This window comes from Gossypium arboreum, chromosome 7, assembly GCF_025698485.1.
Source record: "Gossypium arboreum isolate Shixiya-1 chromosome 7, ASM2569848v2, whole genome shotgun sequence".
NCBI classification, from domain to species: Eukaryota; Viridiplantae; Streptophyta; class Magnoliopsida; order Malvales; family Malvaceae; genus Gossypium; species Gossypium arboreum.
In genome coordinates this window covers 106,018,220-106,034,134 of record NC_069076.1, presented here as the reverse complement: position 1 = coordinate 106,034,134, position 15,915 = coordinate 106,018,220, and the positions used below count along the sequence as shown (strand labels likewise).

General features: G+C 32.3%; 1 protein-coding gene across 1 annotated transcript; it reads right to left on the bottom strand.

The window, feature by feature from the left end:
• Nucleotides 1–2,570: 2,570 nt before the first annotated feature.
• Nucleotides 2,571–14,780, bottom strand: LOC108472122 (glycosyltransferase BC10-like). Its single transcript, XM_053031294.1, has 11 exons — nt 14,543–14,780; nt 13,116–13,598; nt 12,274–12,372; nt 11,714–11,814; nt 11,552–11,623; nt 11,353–11,443; nt 3,597–3,677; nt 3,352–3,411; nt 3,137–3,259; nt 3,018–3,056; nt 2,571–2,914 (listed from the first exon to the last, which is right to left on the bottom strand). Exons 2-11 carry the CDS (start codon nt 13,494–13,496, stop codon nt 2,786–2,788), a joined length of 1,176 nt encoding a protein of 391 aa, XP_052887254.1. The 5' UTR covers nt 13,497–13,598; nt 14,543–14,780; the 3' UTR covers nt 2,571–2,785.
• Between the last annotated feature and the right edge of the window lie 1,135 nt (nt 14,781–15,915).

The window sequence follows — 15,915 nt, the reverse complement described above, 5'->3', positions numbered from 1 at the left end:
TTTGGTATTGTTAATTATGTAGAAAAGAAAGGATTCTCTTTTGAGGACGTTGGCCATTCATATCAACCCAAGGTATCTCTCTATAGTCTCATGGTTTTGTTTGAAATCAAACAGCACTTGTGTAAGGAAAGTGGCCTTAAATATTTATTGACCGTAGATTAAATGAAAACAGCCAAGTGTTCAAGAAATTGGAAACAGCTATTCCCTAACCTTAAATTTATATAAACTGTAGATTAAAGAATATCAATCTCATTTAACACTCAAGATTAAACTTAAATTTATATAAACTGTAGATTAAAGAATATCAACCTCATTTAACACTCAAGATTAAACTTACCAGTAACTTGCAGGACACGTTTTTATTTTCTCTCCAAAAACAACATATAGTAAATAAAAAGATACTTTTCATTAAAAACATATATGTTGTTTTTGGAGAGAAAATAAAAACGTGTCCTGCAAGATACTTTTCATTAAAAACGCTTTTTACAAGGCATGCTTTCAGCCACGTCAGCTGAAAACACGCCCTATAAGACACGTTTTCATTAAAAAGCCTCTTTGCTCAAATGATTAAATGCTAGACCTGATATATCATTTAATATAAAGAATGGTTAAATTAAAAAATTAACTATAAAAATATATTAGTAATAATAAATTTAATTTTTTAATATTTACATTTTTTCCAAATTGGTCCTTGTTTATTCTTTTTCAACACATCTTTTTTTCAGTCTCATAAAAACCATCAACCAATAAGCAAATCAAAATTATGTTAATCTAAGGGTTGCAGCTAGAACCTATTCACTTAAAAGATTACAACTCAACTTCCCTTCATGTAAGGCTAGGTAACACAGATGAATATAATTCTATCTTTAACCAAAATCCAAGTATTTCACCGCATGGATATATCAATAATCACACAAAACTTCCCATTCAGCTGATATACAGAGATACCATGGGTTTATCTAAAATTTCCAATCAAAATCCATTTGCAAATCATACCCAACAGAACATGAACAATCCCAACTATTTTAAAGAAAATATACCCAATCCTTACTAATGAATGCAAGCACCTAGCAGTATGAAAAAGAAAACATATATGCATACATGAATCTTGACAATCTCCACCATATATGATCGTGAAACCCAAATCAAAAAAAAACCTTTGCAATTAGCAAATCGGTTGAAATTCTCCAATTCTTCAATTACTATCAATATTAACAAGCATCCCAATTAGATTATTATTATTTTTTAAAACTAAAGTACAGATTTTTTGACAAAACTAAGAAACAGAATGTCCCAGTCTGGAATCCTATATGCCGGTTTTGATCGTTTAATGGGTACTTCGCATTTCTATAAAGAATGGAAAACTATTGAAATAATTATATATGCATTATTTAAATTTCTGCAAAACAATTAATTAAAATATTTCTAAAAATATTCTTATAAATAATAAATTGGATCCGACCTGGTTTATCATTTAATATAAAGAACGTTTCAGTGATTGTAAACTTTATTGAAAAACAGTAATTAAATCCTAATAATATTTGTTCATGTATCTGTCCTTTTTTAAATACCTACTTTTTAAATTTAGGTCACCTATTTAGAAAATCCTACTAATAACCAACTGATATAGCATAAAACAACCACAAAGTAACTCACAGACCACATCAATAAATTTCAATTTTCAAACACATAGCAAAAACCAAAAAAAAAAAAAAAAGCAAGTAAAAAAGCATAAATCTTAAATTAAAACAGAGAAAGCCGAAGACAATGTTGAAGCAAAGATTCATACCTGAAATCAGTCTCCGATGAAGCAGGGGTTACAAAAATCGCAACAAAGAAACGGCAGAGAAATAAACCCACTGAAATATAAGTAAAAAAAAAATTGATCTGAAACCAAAATAGAAATGAAAAGGCAAACACAGAAAAAGACAAAGTTCAGGATTCATACCTCAAAATCAGTCTCCGATGAAGCAGGGGATTTCAAAAAACAGAGTGTAGCGTGTGTGTGGGCGTTTTCGCCTTTGGTTACCCAAAGCTTAAAAAATGAGAGGAAAAAAATTCAAAAGAGACCGAGAGAGAGAATCGGTAAAGAAATGAGAGGAGATTCGGATTGAAGAGATATATTTGAGGATTTGTTATGAAAGCAGAAGAAATGAGGAAGAAAAAGAAAACAAAACAGGGAGACCGAGAGAGATAGAGAGAAACGGCCAATAAATGGGTTTGTTAAGTGTTGTATAAAGTGTTGTAGTTTAAGTGTGGGTTGAGGTTTCAATTTGGGTTTTTATTTGAGCTTTGGGTTTGAGGTTTTAATTTCGATTTTAGATTGTATTATTGATTAAAAAATTGTTGCGGAAATTATGACTCATCACTTCAATTTTTTTTTTACTTACATTAGCTTCATCACTTAGAATTCTTTATATAAATGTTACCAAGTTATTTTTAGATTCTATGTATTCATCCATTCCAGGTAAATAATTCCAGATAAATAGTTAAAATATTCATATATCCTAATTAAATGATTAGAAATTTTCAAAATTTATTCATTTTAGTCAAATTGATGAAATACAAAATTTAATTACAAAACATTATTCATTAGGCTCATATCATAGCTTAGCTTACATTCAATACTAGATTAGCAGCTATAACTATAAAATGTAGACATTTAATTCGACAATAGAAATACAATACATTAGAATACAAATTGAAATATTAGCCAAACCAAAAAAAAAAAACACAAAAAAAAATAGAAAAGGCAAAGACAAAGCTCCTCCCTGTATATGGATTGCTATATCGTGGTATAATTAGAAAAATGGATTATCAATCTATGCAAGGTTTCTGGATAAAACTTTCTTGCGAATAAATAACAAGGTCTCTTCATTGAATTCCACAAGCATGGTCTACTTATCCCTCTCCTCTGCACCAACAAACAACACACCTATTTGTTCATTCTTTCTTCCAAACAAACATGCATAAAATCTCAAATTCAAAACAAAAAATAGTAGGAAACTTTTTTTTACCTTCGGACCACTTGTGAAATGTATGCTTTCCTCAATGAACTGCACAGTCAGTCAAACACCAGTTTCAAAGTTTGTACCAGCAAACTCACATTTGGGAATGTATGTATAGGTGGACATACCGTAAGGTTCTTGAGGAACTCAAATGTTATATCTTGGGCCCTAAATGCTCTGGGATGCCACTTCCCTTCTGACCAATCTACATATGTTACTGACCTATTTGCGACTCCACTAGGATCAATCATCTGTTGTATATAAAAATAATTGGTTTCACGACGCCACTTCTATATATAGTAAGTATTGATGCCATCAGAAGAAACAAGTTTGATGTACCAACATTAAAAAAGGTTGGCAAATAATGCTCGTCTGAATAGCAATTGCGTCCATCCATATGCGGCTGACATAACATTAGATTTTTGTTAACGAAGTGACACCCATCATATCAAGTAGGATTTATTTGTGGTTTAAATAAAAATATGAGAAGTATTGCGAGTTTAATAACAGAAATTGATAGGCAAGCAACATTCTAAGGTTATACAGTTACTTCATTATAGCAACAAAGTAGCTCTGCTCAACAATTACCTTGCAATAATTCTTGAATTTTCTGTAATATAGGTTGTCCGCCATAACTATTATGGCATGCTGACGCTTCATGCTGAACCACTGAAATAAAATATGAATCAAAACTAACTAAACGTATGAGAAACATCATTGCCACGTTTTATTTTTTTAGCAAAAAAAAAAACTGTTACAAAAGGTCCATGAAAATATATTCAGGCAAAACCTTACAATCTCCTGCCAGAAAACAATGCTAAAACTAAACACTTGCAGCTATTTATTTACTCAGCACAATAAGTTACGATGGCAGTTAATATAATTTTTAAAAGACAAGAGAATAGGACCTTAGAACTACACAAATCCATTAAAAGACATCCACCATAATCTATTGTCATATTCTACTTACAAAATACATAGGTAGCTATCTCAAAAACTATTTGGCTGGCTTAAATTATAAATTCAAAAGTTGCATGCCATAAAATCATAAAAATTAAGACGTGATCATTTCATTTATGCACAATGCAAACCTTACCCTAACAAGTAATGTGCACAATTATCTATGGCTTGGACTATAAATTTTACCGAGAGAAAAGTAGAGTAATACATGACGGCATCCTCATTGAAAAGGTAACTATCAGGAATATAGGATCCACCATACGATGCTTTTTATTCTTATATATTATATAAGGAAGGCCCCATGAGGAATTCGGACCCCGATACCGGCACAGTAAACTGTCAACCTTGAAGTTAGCTATAATTTCAGTGATTACGCAAAGAAGCACATCCTCTAGTCTAATTAACCTTGAAATCAGATGAATCTATAATATAAATTTTTTAACTAGAACTCATAAAATCTTGTTTGATTCCTGTATAGAATTAATCATATTCCGATGTAATGCTTTCAGTTATTATACCAAAAATAAAGAATATATGTGATGTGATAGTTTAGAAAAAAAAGCTAAGGCATCTGTTGTAGATAATTCTATTTTAGTATTTAAAATATTTTTTATTTTATTTTAATTAAATTTTTATTTTTAGTGTCTAATTATACTCCTTGAAGTAAATTTTAGAGAAGCTTTAATATAATAATATGATTAAAATTTGGATAAGGTTTATGTTTTGATAAAAACGATGATGTGTACATAAATGGTTGATGCATAAAATATAGTTTAGATAAGGATTTCTAATATAAATATGTGTTACATCTTTTCTTTAAGCCTAAACATCCGAGCTTGTTCTTATATTTCTCTCTTCTTTTTATGTTTTCCTCTCTAAGCTTTTTCTTTGATTCTTCTATCCCTTCCAAGAATTTGGTGTCAAGAACCTTATTTGATTATAAAGGGCTTACAGATCTTTCGGAGTTGAGTAAGAAATTAGCTAGCATTGTCAACACTAAATGGTTTCAGATAGTTGTTTTTTGCCTCCACCACCTACCTATTTAAGTGAAAACAATTAAATATGGGCTGTCAACATGAAGACATCTGAATGTTTTTTATCTTTGCAATGTGGTTGTAAATTAAGAAAGAACACTAACTTTTGGTCAATCCAATTATAACTCAGACAAAGAATCATAGCGAAGAAAAGAAAAAGAGGTATAAAGCCAAAAGTTGTAACAAATCATCCATTTCTGAAGAAAAATTTAATTAGAATCATGATAAGTCATGCTCATGGAGGACTTCTATGGTAGTGACATTACTAGACAAATACAAGTGCTTAACCTCAAAAGAGAATTTTAAGTTTTGAAGAGGAAAGAGTCTGAAACTTTGAATGAGTACAAAGACAGACCCATGAACATAGTGAATAAGCTCAAATTACTTGGAGAGGAGATGAATAACAAAAGAGTTGTAAACTTGAAGACTTCAAATACTTGACTAAGATTTTTCTGGCTAAACTAATTTATACTTTTGAGGCTCAAGAGTAAAGGAGGTTTATTATGCAAGAGGATTCGATAAAAGGTGCATTTATGGTCAAAGGGAAAGGCAAAATGCAACATGAGTACAAGAACGAAAAATCAAAAGAGAGAGGAAACAAGAATAATGTAAAAAATGGAAATAAAGGAAAATTTACGTTATGTTCACATTGCAAAAATAAAAAATAAAAAATCTGGAGAAATATTGCTACTACAAACCAGACATACAATGCAAGTCTTGCAAACAACTAGGCCATATGGAGAAAGTTTGCAAGAAAACCGACAACAAGATCAACAAGCTAAAGGATCAAATATCCTACAACAATAGGATGAGGAAGTTTTGTTTCTTCTTGCTATGCAACAAAAACCTCCTCAAGTGCATGACTCATTGATAATAAAAGCACTCATCATATGACATCAAATATCTACTTATTCGAAGAGTTGGACAAAACTTGTTCCAAAGTCAAAATTAGTAATGATGAGTTCATATAAGTTAAAAGAGAGGAGCTATGATAGTTGAGACACCGTCAGGTAAAACACCAATTAAGATGTTTTATTTGAACAAATAGATAAAAATGTCCTCAATGTAGGACAAATACTAAAAAAGAAATAATTTTTGGTGCTTAAAGACAAAACATGCATAATTTATTATCCATCAGGCCATGAACTCTTAACTGTTGGCATGACAGACAAATGTTTCTCCTTCAACTTTGATTAATCTAGTTCATCAACTTATACCCATTCAATTAATGAATTTGAATTGTTGCATAAAAGGATGGGTTACTTTTATAACATCCCAAAATTTTCGATGTCAAAATTTGTGTCATCTCAGTGGTAGAGCGAATTAAAAATTTGTAATTATATTAGACTTCATAAAAGCTCTATTGCTCTAAGGACAAACTTGTAATTATTTTAATGTGACACTAAAGAGTGGTAGCAATGTAATCATATTAGACTTAATAAAGGCTATAAGGACTAACTTGTACGAGGAAGTAAAGTAACATGCCAAATCTAGAATGAATAAGTGGAGAGCTTGGAGATTTCTTGGACTTAAGTGGCTAGTTGTCATAGCCTTAATAAGCAATTAAACCAAGATTTGAGTATAATGATACCACAACTTAGTTGAGTTAGTGAAAAGCTTTAATCCTTTCCGTGAATTTCCACTAACTATTTTAAGGTGTAACCATGACCATTAAATGAAGTAATTAAGATTAATTATATTTCATTAAAGGAAATAAGAGCACTAAGCCATTTACATCCCCACTCTCATCTTCGATTCTCCATAGCAAAGGAAAAAAAAGAAAAAATCTCGTGAAGTTCTCTTTGTGACGTGGGTCACTCTCCAAGGATTACACCTTTTTCATGTTATAACATTGAAATATGTTAATTTGGCCATTTTTATATAAAATGAGAAGCATAGTTATATGAGGTCTAATGACCCCTTTTTCATGTTATTTTGATATAATGTGATGTTCATGAGAAAATATGGATTTGCTTTTAAGCCCATGTAAACTTGATAATAAGATTAGGATACGATTGTCATGCCAATTAGGGTATTATATCTAATCTTTTCTAGAGTTTTATGTTGGTGTTATGTGGGGTTTGGAGTTATGTATTCAATACTTAAAGTTCTAATGTGTTACCTCTTGGTATGACATGTTATATGGACCATTAGGCATACACTACCTCTTCGAGGGTCTCATAATTTACTTGGAGTTCTGTTGCCTTCGAGCAAAACACCTTGATGCTCATATGGTGTATGTGGATTTCCAGTAGTGTTCGAAGTCCTGTTTTACTAAGATTACAGTGGGCAATGTCATGAAATTAATAATAAATTAAAAAGGAAAAAAAAAATATTGTTATAGAATGTTTGATTATAAGGACCATTACAAGACTTGATAATGTGAGTTACCTGGGAAGTGTGTATGCTAATGTATGCCTTGCCATGTTGGTATATTATTATATATGCTTATGTTCTGTAGGTTTTGCCTATAGATTCTCATTTTCGGATCCTTGAAGCTTGACTTGACTCAGAATTATCACACTATTAACAAGATCATCAAAACTATGAACTTAGTGCATTTATGACTTGTGGCATGTATATAGGATGTCAGCATGTATAAATATGCTAGGTTCATTTCCTCTTGGTATTTTGAGTTACTTGTTATCGACTTGTTATGTTGGAGGCTCTAACAGTTATGTTTAACCATATTATGTTTGAGATTCTAGTTAACTATGCATTCATAGTACCATTTCTTTACTTGGAAAATGTTTTGTATGACATTAAACTTGCTTTACATGAGTAGCGTGACTAAACATGTTTTGGGATGGTTTGCTTGTATTTGGGAAATATCAGAGTATGTTTTATGCATGCTCTGTTTGGAGGTGATTTTGGGACAATATGAAGTGTTTTTGGGGTTGCACAATAGGTGATGTCCCGAGCTTGGCTTTTCAACATCACGACTTCACCCAAACCACATCGTGACTTTGCCTAACCAGCAAGTGACAACACGATGTCACATGGCCCAACGTCGTGACGTTATACGTTGTTCCAGCATTTTGACCCATTCTGAGTTTCGAGGGTTCGTTCTTAACCTCAAACACTCCTAATCACACCCCCAAAATGATTTTAGTTTTAAAAAGTTCCTAAAGCTATACAATGATTTTAAACGATCTTTTATGATTTTATGGAAATGCTTCAACAATCGAAATTATCAAGGAATTTATAGGTTTTGTTGCATATGTTTTTCAGTAGCATCTCTTATCTGTACCGTCCATCAAGAGGATAAGGGTGTTACAACTTCAACTACAAAGCCCTGAATCACATGCATAAGAATGAAGTTGTGCTCAACAAGCTTGCAATTGCAGAGCATTCTAATTTTTATGAAGTATATTAGCTTCGAATAATAAGCAAACGTCCTTTTTTCCAAATAACATGGCTCGAAAAGCTTATAAAAAGCTGCAATTAATTCGATGTTTGTGGGTCGATAAAAATTATATCCTTGAATAGCAATAGATATTTCATCATTTTTATAAATAATTTTACTAGAATGTATTGAATATTTTTTACGAAACAAAATCTGAGGTTGCAAATTTGTTTTGGGGTTCAAGGCCTGACTTGAAAATCAAGCTATCGCAAAATAGAAATAATTAGGTCAAATAATGGTATAAAATACACATGATAGATTTGATTAGTTTTGAAGAATTGCAGATATTGAACACCAATTGATTGTAATTTATACTCCAGAACAAAATGGTGTTAGTGATAGGAAACACAAAACCATTAAGGAAATGCCTAGATGCATGTTAATTGAAAAGGGGCTTGTTAAGAAATTTTGGGCAAAAGTAGCCAACACTATTGTCTACCTACTTAACAGGTTACCAACTAAATCCTTGAAAGGAAGGACTTCATATAAGAGATGGTATGACACTAAACCTTCAATTTATCATCTAAAAAACTTCCGAAGCATTTGTTATGTGCATGTTCTCGAGGTTAAAAGGGACAGACTTGATCAAAAGGTAGAAATTTACATTTTCCTAGGCTATAGCTACATCACAAAAGGCTATAGAGCTTACAATCCACTCACAAGCAAGGTGACTGTAAGTAAAATTGTAAAGCTTAATGAACATGCAACATGCAATTGGGAAACAAATGAAGAACATGTCAAACAAAGTGTAACATATTTGAACTCTCAACAATAAGAAGATTTCATTTTTGATGAAGAAACCACTGACCATAATCCAGTAAGTGGAATCAGACCACTTACTGACGTATCAAAGGCCAAATGTTGATATACTTGAACCTGCAATCTTTGAAAAAGCCTTCAAATTTTAAAAATGGAGAGATGCCATGAAGGAAAACTTCCTAATGATTGAAAAGAACCAAACTTGGATGCTTATCAATAAACCTAGCAACAAGAACATTGTTGGGAGTCAAATGGATTTATAGAACCAATTTGAATCTGGATGGTTCTATCAACAAACTCAACAGCAAATTACCCCCAACAGTATCATATTTTTTAGAAACATATGCTCTAGTCCCAAGGCTGGAAACAATAAGATTGTTATTAGCCTTAGCAGCACAAAAAAGTTAGAAAATATTTCAACTTGATGTTAAATCAACATTATTGATAGTTATCGTCATGAGGACATCATTTGGAAGCCAAAGTATATCTTTTGGAAAAGGCTTTGTATGGATTGAAACAAGCTCTAAGAGCTTGGTATTCTAGAATAGATGATCCTTTGCTGAGGTTGAGATTCAAAAAGACTCTTAATGAGGTTACATTAGATACCAAAGTTATTGACAATAATGAATACTTGGTTGTTTCTCTATATGTTGATGACATATTAGTGATAAGGAGCAACTCTGAATTGGAGCAACAATTCAAAATTATATGATGAAGGTATTCGAAATGAAAGACTTGGGAGAGGAGTCCTACTTTTTTGGAATCGAGATTCCTCAATCCAAACAAGGAATATTAGCATTTCTCAACAACTATGCCAAGCAAGTGCAAAAAATAATTCAAGATGGAGAATTGCAAAGTTGACACACCATTGGCTTAAAATGAAAAGCTCAGCGAAAAGATACTTCTACCAAGGTTGATAAAACTAATTACAGAAGGCTAATTGATTGCTTGTTGTATCTGACAACTAGACCAAACATGATGTTTGTCGTCAGTCTTCTTTCCAAACAAGAAAAGAGTGTTGAGGTAATTGATTTTGGTGTTTTATTCCACAACTCATCTGAAGTGAAATTGTTGAGCTATATAGATAGTGATTGGACTGAATCACGTGATGGTATGAGAAGCACTTTAGGCTATCTATTTATGATTGGTTCAAGTATATTTGCATGAAACTCAAAGAAGCAATAAAATGTGGCAAAATTAACTACAGAAGCAGAATATATTGCATTCATTGTGAATCAATAACTCCGGTTGAGAAAATTGTTGCCAAATTTGGGCTTGACTCAAAATAAGGCAACAGGGATAAATTGCAATAATCAATCAGTTGTGGCAATGGAGAAAAATCCAGTTTTCTATGGCCGAACCAAGCACATAATAAGTACCATTTTATTCGAGAAGTTGAAGCAAAAAAATGAAGTAAAGTTGGTCCTCTGCTGCTCAAAAGGCCAACTTGCAAATATTTTGACTAAGACAATTTGAAACATTGAGGAAAACTCTTGATGTTTCCATTGAAATAGAAGGAGTGTTGAAGATATGTTATTTTTAATGTTTAAAATATTGTTAATATTATTTTATTTTAACTAGATTTGTTATTATCTTTTACTGATCAATGATAATCCTTGTGAGAGATTTTAGATAAAGATGATGACTAGGATTTAGATAAGGATTATGTTTTGAATAAGAAAGATTATATGGACACAAATGATTGGTGTTCAAGATATAGTTTAGAAAAGGTTTTCTACTATTTGTGTAACATCTTTTTTAGCAGTCAAGTAAAAAACAACCAAGTTTGTTCTACACTTCTTTCTTCCTTTTGAGAGTTTGTTTCTTGTATCCCTTCCAACAGCATCTTATTTTTCTTTCATATTTACAAGAAATGAGCATAGTTTCGATATCCCCATCCACCATAATATAACTTGTAAAAGCTATAGGGAGTAAAGAAAGGGGCAAGTTCAATTGCAAATCTATCAACTAGCAGTCTTCAAGATGTGGCTCCCACTCAAGAAAAACATATCTAAAATATATTAGCAAAAAAGGCATGAATAGCAATACCAGACAAACGGTAACTGGAAATAGCTTGGTAATAACCACACATAGCAGTTGGAGAACATGCCTACAGTTCTGAAGAGAGAACTACGAACCACATTCCACTCTAGAATTGAAATATTGGAATCGGTAAATAATATACCTGTGAACCTTTCCGAAAAGCGTTCTTCTCAACTTCGGGCATCATACGCTCTGAATACCTCCCAGTTCCATGTGGACCAAGATCAACAAAACTGATCAAAATATGGAAAAGGTAGTATTCAAATAATCTTAATATTTACCACAAGAAATGATAAGGGCTTTCACACCTGGTTATATGACGGGATAAAGATGTTGCTTACCAGTCAATAAAGCTGACATTAGTGAGCATCAGGTAGTTGTAAACATAGTCAAAGTTGTGTAGTGGTACACAACTGCAGAAGAAGGTTTAAAAAGGGGAAAAGTTTAGATGAGTAGTATCTATGATGAGCATCTTATGGCATGAAATGTGATGCCTTAACTACCTATCTGAAAGCAACAAAAACTGCTGGTTATCAGGATCTAAAAGTGAACGTGCCAATAGTCTCCTCTCAATATCGACCATGGAAAATTTTCCCCAAACCACCTGCATTTTGATACCTGCTTCTTAGGAGGCACTATATAGTATATTCAAGCAGAAGTGTGAATTTAATGATGGAAAAGCAATTTTAAAATAAAGAATGAAGAAGACTGAATTCATCAGAATTTGGGGAACAAAAGGGGGCATCATCAAAACCAAAATTGCACGTGCCCGCCCATCCTTTGAAAGTTTCTTTTTCTTTTTCCCTTCTTTGCGCTTGAGAACCTTTTAAGTAGGCAGAAGATTAAGAAAAAAAATGTATAAGTTCCCCATATATATTTCAGCCAAATAGTAGGAATAAAAACGAAGTATAGAATTTTTACAGAAACTAATTCAACAATTCCTTTCATATGGATAAGAGGCCAATAACATTCAGTCAGAGTAAAATTCCATCATGAATCTCTCAACCCTTTTTAATGCAAGTCCTTACCTGACAAAATGCTTAAAATGATTAGTTCCACCTACCGTTTCTCTGTGAATATCTCGACCAATAAAATAATGACTTGTGTGTACTGGCTTTTCTCTGGAAGCATGTACATAAACAGAGAATCTATCCTCATGGCCCTGCAGGAAAATGTTAATTAATGTTATTTGAAATTGGTAGAGAAGAAAGGAGTTATAATATCGACTTCGAGAGGTTCAGAAATCGCACTTGATAGCAAAGACAGAAATTAAAAAAGATAAAAGAGTGAATTAAAACTTTCAATCAAGTAAGCATTTAAGTTATTGAAGTTGGTATCCGGCCCCCAGCAAAAGCATATATTGATATGCTGAAATTTTGCTGTAATTTGTTGCCTTTGGAAACTTTAAAAAGGAAAGAAAGAAATCCCAGGCTAGACAGCAATTAGAGTAGCTTGGAAAGCCTGGAAATAAATCTGGAAACTGTGCACACATTAGGCACAAGAATTTAGGGACTTCTTTCGCACTTGCAAAACCTGATACCAAATTTAGAGCCCATATTTCAAAGGATAGATCAGTGCAGTTAATTATGTCACTCCAAGAAGTTGGTTTTTAGTTGTTTTTTTTTTTTTTTTTTGGTGGGGTCACTCAACAGATAATGACATTAAAAAAGCTCACCGCTACTTTGGTACTTAATCTAAATGCTGAATGCTAAACGGGAAGGAGTCCAACACACAAATCAAAGTCTATAAAAAATGCAAGTCAAATAATAAAAACAGCAAAACCATGCAACGGAAACTCCTAGAATGAAATAGAAGAATTCTATTGGCAATACTTGCAAAGGAGAAGTTGCATAATTGATGCAAAGCTAAGACAAAAATAATACTGATCAAGGAACAAATTCTTACACGAAAGAACTTATCCCAAAGTGGCTCAAAATGTAGCGTCCCTGGAGTCAAAAACAGGAAAGCAATTTTTGGATTCTTGGATTGGATGGGAGGTGTGTTGAGGATTTCCCTAAATACAACATGAGATCTTGTCTCTTCATCACTTAACTCCCTGGCAGTAAATATTGATGGCTCGTTGAACAAAGTACAATCTCTAGAAGAAAAGATATAGCAGGCTGCCGATGTTGTTGGAGGGTAGAGAAAGGCAGTAATCAAGAATATGATCACAAAAGTTACCAATACAATAATCCAAACTGGCCTCTTTAGACGCGAGCGCTGCCTTGAACCAGACATGAGAAGAATATCTTTTATGCGTCGCTGCCATGCACGAGTTGCCTTCATTGCATCAGTCAGTTTCCTTGTCTTACCATATCACTGCATCACCTTGGGAGGGAAAAGACCACTAATGGAATGCTGATCAGTTTATTGGAACCCGATCACAATCTGAAAAGGGCAAGATGGGAAACAAATACAGTATCAAAGTGATGGTACAAGCAAGCAAGCGTGCTTAATAAACCTTAAAAGCATGTTTTAAGATAGCATATTGAACGTAGATTTTGAAAGGAAAGACTCAGCTGTATATTAGGAAAATTTTAGAGCGTCGAGCGATAGAAATAATCCAAATGAAAAACAAGGGTAGTGTGAAGAAGCGAATACATGAGATTTGAGGGTTCGAAATTGAAGGCTTACGCATTACTAACTGATTATTATGATTGAGCTACTAAGGTGGGATGTAGGACCGGAAATTTGATGCATAGGCAGTGCGGTGTTTATTACCAGATTTCAGGAAATAAATGTCTACCTAATAGGGTAATAGAAATAGAAATGTGAAAACAAACAGCAAAGCAAATCAAAGAAAATTAAGGTTTGGCTGGCGATTCAAATACAACTTGAGAAAGGAATTTCAATGGGGAAAAAATGAGAGAATGGAAAATAATAAAAGATAGAATTGGGTGACAGCGGAAAGGGCAGAGCAATAGCGCAATGAAGGAAAGAAAAGAAAAGAAGCAGCCTGCGGTTGATGCGGGTGTGCGTGGAAGAAAGAATGAGAAATCATTTCCAAAAGCAAAGGACGAAGGAAGAGTACCTGCAACTGCAACTAATGAAATGCAGGAGATGGATTGGAGTGGAGATGATCATGCACAGCACAAACTAAGCGAAGAGAAGATACGAGGCCAAGTGATGAGATCTGATCCCACAAACATTTCCACCAACAAATAGCAATAGCAACGTACGTAACGTAAGTCGAGTCTAAAGAATTTTCTTCTCTTTTTTAATAATTAATTAATTAATACTACCATCAATAAGACGTCAAAAAAGAATACTACCATGATCAAGCATAATAGTTATAAGAACGTAAATACCCATTAAGGTAAGCAACCACATACCTATTTTTATCTCCACCCGGTAAATAATAAAAACCTGATTTTTTGGGGCTTTACGAACTTCCCCTATTTTGCCGCCCCAACTCTTCGCTCTTTAATACACTTATATCAAACCATACTTGCAATATTCAAAACTCCTCAGCACGGCCTAACCTTAGCACCCGGTAAGGGGCAAGATTAGAAATTTTCAAAATCCAAAATTAATTAAAATAAAAAAATGAGAAATTTTTTATTCTCTTTCTTTAAACTTCAAAATCCAAACAATAAATAACTATTTTTACTTATAATATATCAACGAAGCACAATATTTTTAGAATCAAATTGATAGATGAACCAATTAGACTATCGACACTCGATTTAGTCAGTTCAATCAATCCAATAAGTCTGGTTGAATAAATTATTAAAAATATAATGATTTAAAAATAGATAAGATTGGTTGAACCAGTTTGACTATTGATTTTATCGGTCCATTGGTTCAATCGATTCACGAGTTAACCAATCTTACCCCTTATCCTAGACTGATACCCTGATTGATTCCCAATCCAATTAGTGTAACTGACTAATCTGATTTTTTCCTATTATAGGCCTTCATAGAAATCAAATCTATTTTAACTAAGCTCTTTACATGTATGATATCAATATAGTATATATTTGTACAATAATTTAGTTCATAATATTTTACAATTTTGGCCTCAAATAATATTTAGATTTCTTCATATTACTTGAAAGAGTTAATGTTTTAGATAATTTTAATTTTAAAAGATAACATTGTAATTATTTATACTATAATATCCATGATTATATAAAGTTTATATCAATTCAATTGCAAAAGAATTTGAAAATAGATTTTTAATAAAAATATTATAAATAAAAAATATAGTTTTATTGCCCAATCAATTGGTTTATACTAATTCTCGAGTCAACTGATTTAATGCTTTTCTTTTAATTGATACCATGATTGGCTCCCGATCCGATCGACCAATCTAGTCAAGTTGAAACAACAGTATTCAGAATCCTCTTAAATAATTAAATTAATGTTTTTAAAGCTTAAAATTAGTTGAAATTCAAATCTAAAATATCCAAACAATGAATTTAGAATAATTCAAAATCTAGAAATTTCAAAATTTTAATTCCCAAACAAAAAATTTAAAAATAATGAATTCATAAATCATAAATCAAAATTTAAAATTTTGAAATTTGAAATTTGAAATCCAAATTTAAAATATATTTGCTAAACACTGGTAACACACCAAACCCTACCATTCGATAAGATCCAAGAATGGTTTATTACTACTTGAAAACAAACTAACTTAAAAACATTTCAATGGAAGCTTTAAAGAATTCTTGCAAAGTTATAGATATAAATCATATTTTAG

What these genes read in the sequence shown, in the direction of transcription:
- LOC108472122 (XM_053031294.1), bottom strand. Translation starts at nt 13,496, where the DNA reads ATGAAGGCAACTCGTGCATGGCAGCGACGCATAAAAGATATTCTTCTC. An exon ending in GAGATATTCACAGAGAAACG is followed by an intron (nt 11,815 to 12,273) that starts GTAGGTGGAACT and finishes ATCAAAATGCAG; the next exon opens with GTGGTTTGGGGAAAATTTTC. An exon ending in AATGTCAGCTTTATTGACTG is followed by an intron (nt 11,444 to 11,551) that starts GTAAGCAACATC and finishes TATTTTGATCAG; the next exon opens with TTTTGTTGATCTTGGTCCAC.